A 16,592-nucleotide genomic window follows, 5' to 3' on the forward strand; every position below is an offset into this window, starting at 1 on the left:
TTTTCTTGTCAAGCGCATGTTATTCCAGTTACGTTGACCAAATTCATTCCAAACGGGATATTTTCAGTTTGGAAAATAGAGAACTGTGTGCAGCTGTGTTGTTTTGAGGGTGAAGCATAAGAAAAAGTATTTGCCATTTCAGTAAAATAATTGTAGACACTTTTTCTTAGATATTAAATTACACATCTCATTGAGTGAGCCAATGAATAGAAAATAATGTAACCATCCATGTCACGGTTAAGCTGTTGTATATGTGATACAGACTGAGAGTCATGTTGAAAATCATTTTTGGAACAGCATTAAACTCCTTACACACGCAAGTTCTCCTTTGTTGGTAGGAAGGGGATACTATAAGCTTAAAAAGCTTAAACACAACAGGTGCCTTTATAACTAGACACTTTAAGTAAATAAGATTATTATCTTATAATTCATAATAAACAGTTAGTACTGTAGAAGGATCTCCTTCAAGTAAACATCCTGCATTAGAGAGGAAACTATGATTAATCACACCCTGTATTGTAACAGCTGCAAGTGACAGTTGGAGAGGTCACAGAGCATGTGTGTAAACTGCTCATATTACACCCACACCTCATTTAACTTGGTGATTAGCAGATCTTTGCATGAAGAGGATGAGTTTTTTTAACCAATCCTTGTGTTTCTCCAGTGTATCCAGAGGAGTCAAATATTCATTTAGTCTAGTAGCTAAAATCTAGTTGACAGTTTGTAGTCCTTCATTCATAGCTAAAAGTGTGGTGTTAAACGTCTAAGCTGTTTTATTTTCCAACTGCTGATATCAATGTTCAGTCCTAAAAATCCATAAAATATTATTTCCAAATTTTCTTCATATGTTATATTTGATGTAAAGATAGAGTAACTAAGATTGATGAAGAAATAAAACTGACAAATAAATGTGAGAGACTCACTAAGAAATTTTTAATTTATACTTAATAATTGATAGTCTTAATGTTTAATTAGTTCTTATATTTTTTTACGATTGTTATACATGCATGATAAAAATTGCATCTGCTATAATTAAGACATAATTTTTTCTTCTCATTATAAATGCTCCTAAAGATTGACTGAACTTGGATAGAAATTTAGCTATTTTATAGTAATCTTGTTGAGCTGTTGAGGAAAGTTAGCTGCATTTTCTTGAGGAAAAAATTTTACACGTTATACTTTCAATAAAGAAATTCTTGTTTGTCTCCATGCCTTAAAATCAATATTTATGAGCAATTTCAAAATTCTGTTATCTTGGCAAAAAAGGTTTTGGGGAATAAGAATATTTTTCTTTCTTCACCCAAAAAGTTAGTGATGGATCCACAACTATAGTAGATGATGCACATGGACAAGTACTCTGTTCTGTTACTCCTTGTTCATTCATTACTTGTATCTCTTTGAAAGCCTCTGTCTGTTTTGCAAGAGGGACTTGTTTCACTACCTGACATTTTTGAGCTGCATCTCCAGTATCAGTCATATGAGATATTTGTTTTGACTAGATAATAAGATCCACTGGAGAAGATATCTTGATATTGCATTAGCAAGTCATGTAATCTATGGTAATGAGGAGCTGTAGGATCTCCACAGTTTGGTTATACAGCTATTATGTGATGGTAAGCTGCCCTTATGTGAAGATTAGACATCTGACTTCCAACATCTTGCCTCAGAGGTGACTACTTTTGATGCGGAAGTACTACATATACATGAAGTCAGTTCCAAATATACATTCATAAACTTCTCATTTAATATTTTATTATTCATTACTTATTAAAAGAGTACCCTTGTTTCGTGAACCATCTCGATTTAGATCATCATGAACTTTCTAGATACTGCACCATCATCAAGATTAACAACTTCATTTAGCAAACATTTAAAACAGAGCTTACAACAGTACGAACATCCAGTGCATTAAGTAATAGAATTATACAGTTATAGGTATTCAAGTGCATATTATTACAGTACTATTTTTTATTCCAATAGGTGCGAGATAGATGACATTCTTCTGCAGCCTGTGGTCATGCTAGAAAGATTACCAGAAGAAACAGTGAAGCTGTATTCTGAAACTAATGGACTTACATACTGTACAGTTGATGCATCCCAAAATAGGAAGAGCTCTCTAGGCACCCAGAGAAAACTTTCAATCAGGAGTAAGAACAAAATGCATGCTAAGAGAAAGAAAAATATAGTGAATTGCCTTGCAAAGTGGCCATATTCACGGTGTTCCTTTTCTTTGGATAGAAGACTATTTCAACAACTATCTTGGAAGCTCCAAGGCAGTTTTTTATTTCTTCCCAGAAGTGAGAGTTCTCTGCGAAAATTCCGTAAATTTATGCACAGAAAATCTAGACCAAAGTTAAAGAATGGTTGTGGTCGTTCTACTCTGAATCTTCTTAAAACACCTGCTAGTTTAGATAGTTTTTATAATTTAAGCCAACCTAGTGCTTTTAAGTGTAACAGTTCTGAGCTTCATTTAAGAACCAAGTATTTAAAATATAAGATGCAATTACATAGAGCCCATTCATTTGGTTGCAAATGTAGTAGCAAAAGGAAAATGCATGAAAATTGTAATTTACAACAAAAACCTTCTAAGAAAAAGCTATGTAATTGTTCTAGCAATCACTCTGATTGTGCAGAAGGTTTTAGTAATTCTTGTAACAAATCTAATATTCCCACGAGTGTTCAGAAAATGTCATCAAGTACAAAAAAATTACCATGTCGTGCAGTACTATCACTGGGGAGTCCAGAAAAAACTAAGACACATGATTATGTCTCTGACAAAAAGTGGAAGAAAATTTCACATGATCAGAAGTGCCCAACATATGACACTAGACAGTTAATTAATGTAGGCACGATGGAATTAGCTAGCTGTAAAAACGTGTTTTGTGATGTGTTATCATCAAAGTCCAAAACCCCTCATTATGCCTTAGAAAACCCTCGTGCTTGTAATCAGATGTTTCTACGTGAAAATAATAGGCCTTTGTTTAACCATAAATCATCCTGCTCTGTCACGAACATTACATGTGAGCATGAGTCTACTAAAGTGTACATGAGCTTAACGATCAAATCGCATAAACTGAGTAATTTTAATTCGGGAGACTTGTTACACTCTCGTATTTTATCATCTTGTGCTAAAGATGATGGTATTAGTATGGATTTGATTAGATCATGTGAAATCCATAAAATTAGTGAAACAGAGCATATGTTAAAAAATAATAAATGGAGTGACACATTTTGTACAAGTGGACTTTCTCAATCCCAAAGAGACACCAGTGTTGAGAATATAAAACAAGTAGAAACAGTTCAAGATGGACCAATGCATTTGCCCAAGATACCCAGAGGTAATCCCAGGACATCAACAAATAATGCAGAAATTGCCCATGATGACCCAATTCCCCTGTTCAAGAATTCCAGAGGTAAACCTAAGACATCATCAAAAAAAGTAGAAACAACTCAAGATGATCCAGTGCAACAGACCAAGAAACACAGAGATAATTCTAGGACAACATCAAATAAAGTAGAAACATCTCAATATGATCCAGTGCAACAGACCAAGAAACACAGAGATAATTCTAGGACAACATCAAATAAAGTAGAAACATCTCAATATGATCCAGTGCAACAGACCAAGAAACACAGAGATAATTCTATGACAACGTCAAATAAAGTAGAAACAACTCAAGATGGTCCATTGAAACTGACCAAGAAACACAGAGATAATTCTAGGACAACATCAAATAAAGTAGAAACATCTCAAGATGATCCAGTGCAACAGACCAAGAAACCCATGTTGTCCTAGAATTATCTCTGTGTTTCTTGGTCTGTTGCACTGGATCATCTTGAGATGTTTCTACTTTATTTGATGTTGTCCTAGAATTATCTCTTTGCACTGGATCATCTTGAGATGTTTCTACTTTATTTGTGACCAAGAAACACAGAGATAATTCTAGTACAACATCAAATAAAGTAGAAACAACTCAAGATGATCCAATGCAACAGACCAAGAAGACCACAGGTAATTCGAGGACATTATCTACAGAACTAGGAAATTCTGACTACTTGAAAATCAATTCAAACAAAGAACCAAAAGTAACAGCTGTCAGTAATTATTTGTACATAGATAAGAAATCTGAATTGCATCTTTGTGGAAAAGAAGATCAGTTCATTTTTGGCACAACAATGGACTGTCCACTACCAGATAAGATTGGTAACTGTAAAGATTGTAGAAAGAATAGGAGAGCATCTGTTCAGTTTGAAAACATATTCAGCCCTACTGATGAATCATTTAAAACAGAACATGGTGTTAATGGTATTTCTGATGATCATAGACAAGATAAAAAACTAACGAATGATAAAGGATATTATGAATTAAATTTGAATGTTAAGTCCACAACTTTGGAGACTTCTCCAACTGAGAAAATGTCAAAAGATATTGAAAATTTTTCAAACTCTAAGTTGAGTGACACAAAATGCTTAGAAAACAAAATAGTAGCAGAAAATGTTCCAGTTATGAAAAGAACAGAGGCTGAATCTGTGGTAAGTAGGAAATGTGATGCAGTAAACTTTGAAAAGGAGTGTGATGAAAAAACATTGGAGTTCCAAAGCAGTGTTAGTGTTAATTCATTATCTCATAAAACTTGTAGCTCTTTACCAAAAACTAACTATAATGGATTAAAAAATAACAAAAGAAAAAGAAATTATGAAACAAAAGGCATGTGCATTGTTCATGAACCAAGTGTTAAAGGGAAACATGTGAAGAATTCTAACGCACAAAGTCGAGAATTTAATACGTCAGACAGTAAGTTAGATATCCCTGTGTTAAATAACTTGGCTGAAGTAGTTTGTGCACAGAATGAAAAGGATTACTATAAACATCAAGGGCAGATTCCAGAAAATGTTAAAAAAAGACCAAGAACTGAACCATCAAAACCAGTTCACAGTGATACAGCAGATTTGGAGAATAGAAAATCTCTTCCACTGACTTCTATAGAAAGCTCGCAGTTCAAAGTTACAGATAGTACAAAACAAACTTGTAGCATATTAGATGTTGATGCTTCATTGTATGGGAAACAAAAGGAATCGCAGTTGTGCAAAAAGATTCCCAAGAAAAATATGTTCGTAAGTCAAGATAAAGCAAGAAATATCAAAAGGGAAAATCTTCACAAGTTTAATGAAAAATTTCCAATGTCTAGTGAAACAACAAATACTAAAACCTTAGCTAACAAAGGAAGTGAAAAAAGTGATCTTGTTGGCTCTATATTAGCAGACATGAATAAAACTAGTCCCTATGTAATTTCACCACATGCATCTCTAAAGCAAAGAAATTTGAGAATGACTGAGGTACAAGAAAGGACGACTTATCCATGGAGCAATTCTGAAAAAAAATGTATAGCTAATGGTGGATGTAAACTTAGTTTTTCAGAAAATAAATGGCAGTATCTTAATAATAAAATGAAGGCTAACAGTACGCTGGGAAACAATCAAACATTGGTTAAAGAAGGAAAGATGAATAATAATATTATCACCAGTTTTGGTAAATTTGGAATAAAAAAATCATTGCACCTTTTGGAAACTAAAAAAATTATGGAAAATGAAAATCCTAGTATGGAAAAAATTACAATGGTAATAATTTCCATTTAAAAAGAAATGCTGAAGAAAAATGTTTTACTGATAGATCTCTAACAGAAAGAAGAGATTATAAGAAGTCAATTAAAAATACAAACAGTCATATTTGGTATAAAGATTCCAGTTCTTTTAACACTTCACAGCATTTATTCACTAAAAACAAACTGAGTAAAGTTCAAGTTGATAAAAGATCAATCACTGTACCTACTCAACATTTTAAGTTCGATAGAGTTGAGAGACAACGTAGTAGGTGTTTACCAAAAAGTTTATTTAAGGAGATAAATGGGAAGTATGAAAATAGTAGACAATCTTGTAATTGCAGACATACTGAGCACGAAACTTTGAGCTGCAGAGAAAAGGCACCAGTCACGGAAAAGGCTAAAAAGCAATGTAAGCAGATTTTTATGACTTCAACCCAACAGTTAAAACAACAAACACATTTGGTTCCTGGTCAGAAAGCAAAAGACAAATTTTCAAAAAATGAGGTAGACAGATCTGAAGTGGGAAAAGATTGCAAGAAAAGTATCTTTCACAGAAAGAGGAGTTCCAGTAATGAGAGCATAGCTAATCAATTCCATAATCATACGTCTCAAAGAAAGGACTCCGATAATATTATTTATACTTGTGTAAGTGATATAAAGCCAAAGTATCAGCACCTTCGGAGAACAAAATCCCAGAGTGGTACATCTCATCCAAATAGTGAAACTTTCCAAAATTATAAAACACCTGAAATGGTAGAAGAGAAAAAACTACATAAAGAACATACTCATCATTCAAATTTTCAAGTAGAACTAACATCAAAACAAAGAATGTGTACAATATCAGAAAAGATAGTTAAAATGTCAGAGCCCCAAGACAATACAACTGGAAAAATGGTGGGAGATAATTTGCATATGCAGAACCTGACAAGCAGAGGCCAATACAAGAAACAAAATAGGAAAGAGAAAACACAGTCGCAAAGCAGGGTTGAAATTGGTGGTGATAAAAACACCATTAAATCAAAAAGTAAAGCAATTCAAGTAAAGCACAGAGAAATACCTTTCAAACCAATGACGGTAGTTGAACCTGAAGAGAACGACTACAAACAGTATGTGCACTTAAGAAATGGAATACATAACTGCCATTATATATGCAGGAACAATGACTTAGATAAGTCTAACAGTGTTGAAAATAGAAAAAACTTGGAAAAAATAAAACTGTTAAAAATTACAGATCAAGAATGTATTAGGAGTAAAACAGTTAAAATGCTGTCAAACAGCATCATAGAAACTAATTGCAATGAAACTCTAGGAAATACGTACTGTTTAAAAAGCAATCATCATTCAGAAAAATGTAAAATCAACCAAGGGGAACATGAAGAATGTGAACAACTACAAAACCATAATACAAAAACACAGGAAATAATGGAAACTGAAATCATCCAAGGGGAGTGTGAAGGATGTGAACAATATAAGGAAGAGAAACAAAACCAAGGGGAACATGAAGGATGTGAAAAATATAAGGAAGAGAAACAAAACCAAGGGGAACATGAAGGATGTGAACAATATAAGGAAGAGAAACAAAACCAAGGGGAACATGAAGAATGTGAACAACTTAAGGAAGAGATACAAAACCAGAATACAAAAACACAGGAAATAATGGAAACTGATATCAACCAAGGGGAGTGTGAAGGATGTGAACAACTTAAGGAAAAGACACAAAACCAGAATTCACAAATACAGAAAATAAGAGAAAGTGACCCTAGTAAACTTACATGTATGGAAACACAAGTAAAGGGTGAAAAGAAAATGGTGGAATTAAAGGGAGTATGCAATGGACTTTTCTTAAAGACACTGAATGATGATGATGAAGATGATCCTGATGATACATTCTGTCTGCCAAGAGCAACATCAATTGAAAGTGAGGTGATGGACGTCTGTGATAAATTACAGGAAGACAAAATTACTTGTCAAATTAATGAGATGTGTGTTTCCTTGGAACGTCCAAGAAAGCCAGAAATCAACATATGCAGTGAGAAGGTAGAGGGCGGTTTGAAATCAGAGGAAAATGGCAAATCTTTGCATGTGATTTTGGAAAGGGAGAAAAAGCTTTACTCCCTCATACATTGGAGAATAATGACAGAGAAAGTGTAGAATCCACTACTACCTTTGGGAAACAGTTTGAGATTGATAGTAAGTTTGATAACAGATGGAAGGGAAAAACTTCAGTTGGCTTATATGAAGGTTCTTCAAAAATATATGAAAAGAAATGTTTGAAAAATAAGACTGTAAACGAAATCGGTAATAAAGAACGTGTCACAGAAGGACAAAAATTGGAAGATACACAGAATCAGGAAGTAGTGAAATCAGGAGTTGATGATGTAAATCATGGAGGTAAAAACAACTCTAGTCCTGTTAGTGAAACTGTAGAAAAGCTGGAGGCTCCAGAAGACATTTATTTACAGGAAATGAAAATACTGAGTTCTGAGAATGAGGAAAAATCAGAGGTTGCTCAACACATTGATTTCTATGATGGAATGATAGAAGGTCTCAGGAACCTTTTGCTCACTCAGAGAAAATTGACCACTTGAAACTTGTTAAAGCTACTCTCAAAACTGAAGGGTCCAAATCAGATGTACAGAATGCAGCATTTGAAAAAGAAATTAACCAGAAAATACGAGAAATGATAATGAGTTTTCTGAAAGAGCCTACCAACAAAGAGACTCACATTAATGAATTAGACTGGCTAGCAGAAGCTAGTATTATGGATTTATTTTGTGGACCTGAAAAAACCATCTGTTTGTTTAAGGATAAATTTTGGCAGAATATTAATAACCTTAAGGAGCTAGTCATTGCTGAAGAAAATACCCAAGATATTCCAAAATACCTGAAGAAGAAAAATGACTTACTCTCAGAAATAAGGAAAGTAATGTTATCATTAAAGTTACTAAAACTAACCACAGTATCTCATCCTTCAAGTGTTCAGTATGATGAAAACATCATCAATAATGATAAATTTGTAGTTGCTAACAAGTGTTTTAGTGATGAGTCTAATTTTGGAGTTTCTGAGGCCATTAGTGTTTCAAAACAAACAGAATACTTATCTGATACTGTTGTTATGAGCTGTCAGTCTTCCTACAGTGGATGTCAGCAAACTTTACGTAGAAGAGAAACATTGGAGTCAGCGGACTTTTCACCTCAACTTCAGAATGACTCTGAAACTTTAGTTGATCTTTATAACTCCATTTTTAACTCTACAAGTATGAGATCACCTGTACATCAGACAGCCTATTCAAGCTGTGAACAAATGCCACATATTTCTACCATGGCAGAAAATAGTCCAAGAAGAGTAACACCTGTAAGCAATCCTCCTGATGCGGGAGGATACAAACAATTTGGTGCCTGTGTAGATGGTGACAGAGCTCATAACTCAAGAAATAGACAAACCATATCAACACCACAAACAGATCTTACAATGACTCAGGCAGCTACAGAGCCTTTTCACAAAGTAATGACATTTCCTGTAAATGTGTACCAGAAACGGCAGCATCAAAATATAGGTGTTTCTGATTTCATCCAAGATGGGATTACACAACAGCAGCAACAAGACATAGGAATATCAAATCAAAAACAACAGTTCATGCTGATGAGAAATATGAATGCTCAAGAGGAAAGGCTACTACAAGATGCAGAAACTTCTAATGTAGTACAATCAAACTTTAATAAAGAATATACTATGCATCTGAGCATCATACAAGTTCGAGTGAAAGATGTCATAGCGAAGATGCTATAATATTGCAACATTACCAAGACATGTTAAGTCCAAGAGCTATAGAACAATTAAGAACAAGCAAAAGTCTTTCCAGTGAACAACCTCTAATGATTTATACCGAACAGCAACATACAGACATCATACAAGAAGTTAATCCATGTGTAGCTCAGTCAAATGATAATCTGGTATATAATCAAGAACAGCAACATCATATGTTTACAAATGATGTCACACAACACGTTGAATCTAGTGAATCATGGTGTGATCACTCATCTAGACTAGTGTCCAATCATGGAATGTTTCTTCATAATATCCCAAAATATATTGGATCTAGTGAAGCATGGTACGATCACTCATCTAGTCTGATATCCACTCAAGAATATGAAAATAATACATTTGTTCATGACATCAAACAAGAATTTAGACCTAGTAAATCATGTTATGGCCAACCATCTCAGCTGATACCTGATAAAGAACAACACAAACAAATAGGTTCTTCTGACAGTTTTAAAGAACTTAGGTTGAGGAAGACATGTTACAATCACGCTAATGAACTGTCGTCTGTTCAGAACCAACATGCGGAAAGAGCAATGAATCCAAACATTTCATGCCATGACAAATACAATGGATTTTTTTCTGGTCAAGAGTCTTTGATGTCTAGAATACCACAGAAAGAAGATCATTTAAGCACATCAGTAAAAGCACAAGAGTGGAGACTTACAGGAAATTCTTCTAGTCGGTTGCCAAATGAAGCTCTTCCTTCAAGAGTGCTGAAGAATCCAGTCACAGTTGTTAGAAATAATGAAACAATCCCTAGGCTTGTTTGGAAACAAGCCAGTGATAGAATACCTCCAAACCGACCTACATGGCCACAACTTAACCAGACATTTGACAAAAGTGTTTACAAAAGGTACTTAAATAGGTTAGGAAATTATGGTTCTGAATTTATATCTGTTAGCAGTATTGCTGCAGTGGGCCCAGCTACCTCATCCTTTTTTGAAAATCGTTTGAGAAACGAACAATTTAATTCTACTTTAAATGCATCGTTTATCTCACCTATTGATCAGAATATGGAAGGTTAACCAGAGTTTGTTTTACCTCATGTTCCACACCTGGAAAGTCCACAAAAACCAGTTTTATAATTTTAGACAAGGTCAATTAAATGGCTTCTACATACAGAGCACTTGTTGGCCATGGAATGAGTTTGTAAGCCAGCAAATTCAAAGTTTAAGACCTGAGAATTGTTTGTCTCATTTGAGAATATGAAAGAATGTAACAGAATGAGACACATGTAAATATTTGTCCTTTCACGAACATCAACAGAAGTTTTCAATTACGAATCAATCAGGTAAGGATATAATACACAATCATATTTTTATACTTGAAATAATTCATAAGTTAAGGATTTTGAACCTAAATTATTTCTGAGTATTCTAAGTATTAAACCTGAAAGAGAAATGAATAATTAATCTTTGTTGTGTAAAAAACATTAAATACATAATAGATTTTCATAACAGAACCATATTGTCTCTATGTTCACGAGCTTCTCTTCTTGAAAAACAGATATTAAAGTATATTGTTTTAAATTAAGTTACATCGTATTACTACTCACTGTAACATCAGGGTTTATCATATCCTTGTTATTAGTTTTTAAAATAATTATTAGACTGCGTTTAGAATTTACATTCCTGTTATTCAAGCATGAGGGTAGAATTTCTTCTGGTAATTACAAAGTACAAGTAGTTGATTTTACTTGTAACTACTTCTTTGGTTTGTCTTGGTTCTTGTCACAAAGCTGACATGTTTTACAAGTTGTTTTCAGTGTTTTCTCAATTTTATCGCAGACATGGTAGTGAATGCATTTCAAATTGAAATTGACCCTGCCTGCTGGATATTTATTATACTCCTGAAGAATGCACCTAACTAATAATTATTTTCCTCTATTTATGGATATGGTGGACACCTGGTTGCTGTTTTCTACACGTGTTCTTTGTGTACTGTTTGCTCCTTAGATTTCAAGATTTACGGTATTGAAAGCTTCTGTTGGTTCTGAAGTAACTTGTGCGACTACATTTCTCCAATCAGAGCCTGACTTCTGTGTTAATACTTTCACCCACTGTTTATTTGGCTGACTAAGCCATTTGAAAAAAATATTATTTGGTGCTTTTAGAAGATTCTCTTTTTTAGTTTTATAGACTTTTCCTTCTCTTTTGTAGACTCACCAAGTCTGCTCATGGTTCTGAGAGTGTATGTTGGTGATCCAACATTTACTAGCTAAGAACTTTCTTATAGTTTAAAATGGTTGTCTATCTACTGTGGGTAGTAGAACAACTGCACACATGTCTGTTCAAAATTATTTGGCCATTGTTTTTTTTACTGGCCCCTCAGTATCTGTTAACTCCATTATGTCTCTGAACGTATGAGCAAGATGAAGAGGATTTCCATGTTACTGGTAATTTCACATTTCTATATGCTTTAATTCTTGGATGGGGAACTTAAGCATCATTCTTTGGAGAGTTTTGTTGCTAAGTGATATATATATTCATTTTTTTACTTTTATTATACCTTAACCCCCACTCCCAACATAGTAATTTTTACTTTTATTATGCCTTAACCCCACTCCCAACATAGTAATTTTTACTTTTATTATGCCTTAACCCCACTCCCAACATATAATTTTTACTTTTATTATGCCTTAACCCCACTCCCAACATAGTAATTTTACTTTTATTATGCCTTAATCCACTCCCAACATAGTAATTTTACTTTTATTATGCCTTAACCCTACTCCCAACATTTCTGATCTCTTCTGGTCCACTTAAGGAAGTTGTTTTGCCTACAAGTTGTTTTTTTTTTTATTTATGGTGGTACCTACTTAGACGTTACTTTTGTACTTTTTTCACCTGTTTGACTGTGATCTGTTTCTGTGACTTAAAGGGGTAACTCAGCACATTCTCACCAGTTCAATCAGCTCTTGTTTCTTCCTCATTCCAAGTCATAAACTCCTCTGAGGTTTATAAATGGCAATGTTTGACACTTTCAAATGCTTATTTTCATATCCCAGTTTGGGTAACTCAGCTCTGCCACGCTGGTGAGAAATTAAGATTCCAGATATCGCAAGGAACTCAAATCTTCATTTAAAATTGAAGAGAGAGAGAGAGAAAATAATGGAAAGTTATGTGCTTCCTAAGTCCAGAGGTGTACCCCACTGGGGAACAAGTTGCATTATATCACTAATACATAGAAAAACTTGATGAGGGGTGTAAGTTGTAAGTTTATTGTTTTGTTTTGATTACAGAATGATCGTCCAAAGTGTAAGCTATCATGAAAATGAGCTCATCATAAACGCACAAGGTGGTACAAGGCTGTGGATCATGGAGGACATTGTGTCCTAAGTATTTCTTTATGTCGTAAATTCTTCTTTGAGTCGTAAGTACTTCTTTGTGTCTTGAGTATTTCTTTATGTCGTAAATACTTCTTTGTGTCGTAAGTACTTCTTTGTGTTGTAAATACTTCTATATGTCGTAAGTACTTCTTTTTGTCTTAAGTATTTGTTTATGTCGTAAGTACTTCATTGTGTCTTAAGTATTTGTTTATGTCGTAAGTGCTTCTTTGTGTCTTAAGTATTTCTTTATGTCGTAAGTATTTCTTTATGTCGTAAGTACTTCTTTATGTCGTATGTACTTCTTTATGTCGTAAGTACTTCTTTATGTCTTAAGTACTTCTTTATGTCGTGAGTATTTCTTTATGTCGTAAGTACTTCTTTATGTCGTAAGTAGTTCTTTGTGTCTTAAGTACTTTTTTATGTCGTAAGTACTTCTTTGTGTTGTAAGTATTTATTTATGTCTTAAGTATTTCTTTATGTTGTAAGTACTTTGTGTCTTAAGAAGTTCTTTATGTTGTATTTCTTTGTGTCATAAGTACTTCTTTGTGTTTTAAGTATTTCTTTGTGTTGTAAGTACTTCTTTGTGTCTTAAGAAGTTATTTATGTTGCAAGTACTTCTTTATGTCGTAAATACTTCTTTGTGTTGTAAGTACTTCTTTATGTTTTAAGTACTTCTTTGTGTCGTAAGTGCTTCTTTATGTCGTAAGTATTTCTTTATGTTGTAAATACTTCTTTATGTTGTAAGTACTTCTTTGTGTCGTAAGTACTTCTTTGTGTTGTAAGTACTTCTTTGTGTCTTAAGTATTTCTTTATGTCGTAAGTACTTCTTTATGTTGTAAGTACATCTTTGTGTCGTAAGTACTTCTTTGTGTCTTAAGTATTTCTTTATGTTGTAAATACTTCTTTATTTATGTCGTAAGTACTTCTTTATGTTGTAAGTTTCTTTGTGTCTTAAGTATTTCTTTATGTCGTAAGTACTTCTTTATGTCGTAAGTACTTCTTTATGTCGTAAGTACTTCTTTGTGTTGTAAGTACTTCTTTGTGTCTTAAGTATTTCTTTATGTCGTAAGTACTTCTTTATGTTGTAAATACTTCTCTATGTCGTAAGTACTTCTTTGTGTTTCATTCTTATTACTAGGTACTAATTGCTGTCTTAAAGCAGACACTCCTCAGGATGACGTGTTTCGTCATCGAAACATGTAGTGTCTGTTTTAAGACCGTTGATCGGTCAGAGAATAAAGTATTTAATTGTGTATTTGAAAAACGTTAATCGTTTGAGTATTTTAATTATTCATTAGTTTCATTTGTATTACTAGGTGCTAATTGTTAAGTAGTTTATATCCTACATTGATATGGGGAAACATGGCTTCTTTGTCTGTAATTTTATTTCTGTATTCATCGTTTAGACAAATGTGTTTAAACATACCGGGGGGGGGGGGTAACATGGACCTTTCCTGTCCATAGGTTAAAGCAATGCTCACATGATGACAGTCGTACATGAAGTGAGGTTTTACTAAGATATATTCACGTATATGAAGTAAGGTTTTACTAGGATATATTCAGGTATATGAAGTGAGGTTTTACTAAGATATATTCACGTATGTGAAGTAAGGTTTTACTAAGATATATTCACGTATGTGAAGTAAGGTTTTACTTAGATATATTTACCTATGTGAAGTAAAGTTTTACTATGATATATTCACGTATGTAAAGTAAGGTTTTACTAAGATATATTCACGTATGTGAAGTAAGGTTTTACTAAGATATATTTACGTATGTGAAGTAAGGTTTTACTAAGATATATTTACGTATGTGAAGTAAGGTTTTACTTAGATATATTCACGTATATGAAGTAAGGTTTTACTAAGATATATTCACGTATATGAAGTGAGGTTTTACTAAGATATATTCACGTATGTGAAGTAAGGTTTTACTAAGATATATTCACGTATGTAAGTAAGGTTTTACTAAGATATATTCACGTATGTGAAGTAAGGTTTTACTAAGATATATTCACGTATGTGAAGTAAGGTTTTATTAAGCTATATTTATATTTTTCTCATTCAGCTCGTGCAAGCACTTCGAAGAATGTGAAAGACTGAGTCTTCTGAATGAAGATTGTGAGCACTTGATGCTCATTATGAGTATACCATTGTTAGGACTTCTTTGTATAGGCACAATATAGTGAAAGTAAACTGCAATGTTATATGAAGTCAACAATGAACCTTTTGTGTAGTGTTTAATTAAAGAAGGATACACGTGTAGCACTATTCTAGGGCTACACGTGAAGCAAACAATGAAGCCAACAGAATCTTATTTATAAAGATACTATGTTCGCACGTTAACTTTAAAAAGAAACAGTACTTATCTTTAGCCAGACACGAGCTAACTGCAGAATGTCTTTCAACAAAAGTGAGTAAAAATGATGTTTCAAATCTCAACTTCACAGCGCCCTCTTTACGGATATTATCAGAAGATCTGCTTGTGAATGTAGGGTAGAAGGTGTAGATTATTAAATAACTCCAGATATTTTGTTTTCGTGGCATGAGATACCAGGAAACGCACTTAGTTCCCAAATAGCTTTAACCACAGAAAAGTGGGTTATAAGTATGAACAACAAGGTAATTATTTTTTACATTAGTAGTTATAGGCATCCGAGGGATATATATTACAGTGGGGGCTGGATGACAAAATAATATCAAAGCTATAACTGGAGGAATCACAATTATTTTATATTATCCTTTACATTTTAGTTAGATAATCCGGGGGGTACCCCCCCCCTTTGGACGCCAATGTAGGTATTCACCTTTTTTTTATTAACATATTGATTTAATAATAGCCATGGTTTAATGTTTAAATAAACGAGGTTGATTGTGCCATCTTTTGGACACTTTTAGTTCATTCCCCTTCTAATATTATATCTTCTCGCCTGTCAGTTGCGATATTGATCAGAGGGATAACTTGGATTAACTTTCATATTGTACAGTCTATTAAGTGAAGAACACATAGCACCAGGAATCCTCTGACAATACTGTTGAGTATCCCAACGTGTGGCATTCACCATCAATAATAGTATTTCGTCTTTTAGGTAAAAAAGTGTAATATATTTATTAGCTTTCATATGCTTCTATCTGTAAAAAAAGTGTAATATTTTTTTATTGGCTTCTATATACTATCTGTAAAAAAAGTGTAATATTTTTATTGGCTTCTATATACTATCTGTAAAAAAGTGTAATATATTTATTGGCTTTCATATACTTCTATCTGTAAAAAAAGTGTAATATATTTATTAGCTTCTATCTGTAAAAAAGTAATTATCATTAACTTCTGATCAAAGCAAACTACCTACATAAATTGGAAGTAACAATTAATCTAGTAATGAATATAGATCATTTGATACATTGTTCTTACTTTTACAACGATTAGAACGCTTTGAATCCATTAGTTGGTACCTCGCCCTTAGCGAGGTTTTCGGCCGTAATCCCAACCATTAGGGTACTGCACCACTGTAAAATTAGAAGAAACCGTACAAATCCGAAGCAGGTGTCCTTTTCACATTAAGAATTAGGAGTTACACGATACTTATTGACCTTAACAGTTAGAAGATACATTATTGAGGTGAAATAAATGACTCCTTAACATGAAGAATTAGATGATACATAATAGAAATGAAACGGATGATCTCAAAAGTTTAATTTGATGCCGTACTGAACACTTTATAACAAATTATCATATTCGGTGACGAGGAACCCACTTTGAGACTAATAATGGCTGGAGACGGCTTGAATGGGTAATGAAGAAAACTTTAATATAAGTTTAATAATAAACTAACGAC

At 33.4% G+C, this 16,592-nt stretch overlaps 2 protein-coding genes across 4 annotated transcripts in view; both read left to right on the top strand.

Annotated features, from left to right (window-relative positions):
• LOC106464443 overlaps positions 1–6,802 on the top strand; it is a 36,712-nt gene extending 29,910 nt beyond the window's left edge. Inside the window, exons 2-3 of one of the 2 annotated variants that reach the window (XM_013924585.2) lie at positions 1,981–3,786; positions 3,936–6,802. In XM_013924585.2, the coding sequence (XP_013780039.2) occupies positions 1,981–3,786; positions 3,936–5,637 (3,508 nt within the window). In that variant the 3' untranslated portion in view covers positions 5,638–6,802. Of the gene's footprint in view, positions 1–1,980; positions 3,787–3,923 lie in introns of both variants that reach the window. The other variant, XM_022392162.1, reaches the window with a different exon arrangement.
• Positions 5,898–15,248, top strand: LOC111087027. 2 transcript variants are annotated; one of them, XM_022392164.1, is made up of 4 exons: positions 5,898–6,984; positions 7,207–10,720; positions 12,671–12,801; positions 14,825–15,248. In XM_022392164.1, the coding sequence occupies exons 1-2, from the start codon at positions 6,027–6,029 to the stop codon at positions 7,752–7,754; spliced, it is 1,506 nt and encodes a 501-aa protein (XP_022247872.1). In that variant the 5' UTR covers positions 5,898–6,026; the 3' UTR covers positions 7,755–10,720; positions 12,671–12,801; positions 14,825–15,248. The 2 variants fall into 2 exon arrangements, with proteins under 2 accessions (XP_022247872.1, XP_022247873.1); XM_022392165.1 differs by having other exon boundaries at positions 5,898–6,975; positions 7,198–10,720.
• Positions 15,249–16,592: the final 1,344 nt, after the last annotated feature.

The sequence above is a fragment of the Limulus polyphemus genome, unplaced genomic scaffold (genome assembly GCF_000517525.1).
Source record: "Limulus polyphemus unplaced genomic scaffold, Limulus_polyphemus-2.1.2 Scaffold1654, whole genome shotgun sequence".
Lineage (NCBI taxonomy): Eukaryota > Metazoa > Arthropoda > Merostomata > Xiphosura > Limulidae > Limulus > Limulus polyphemus.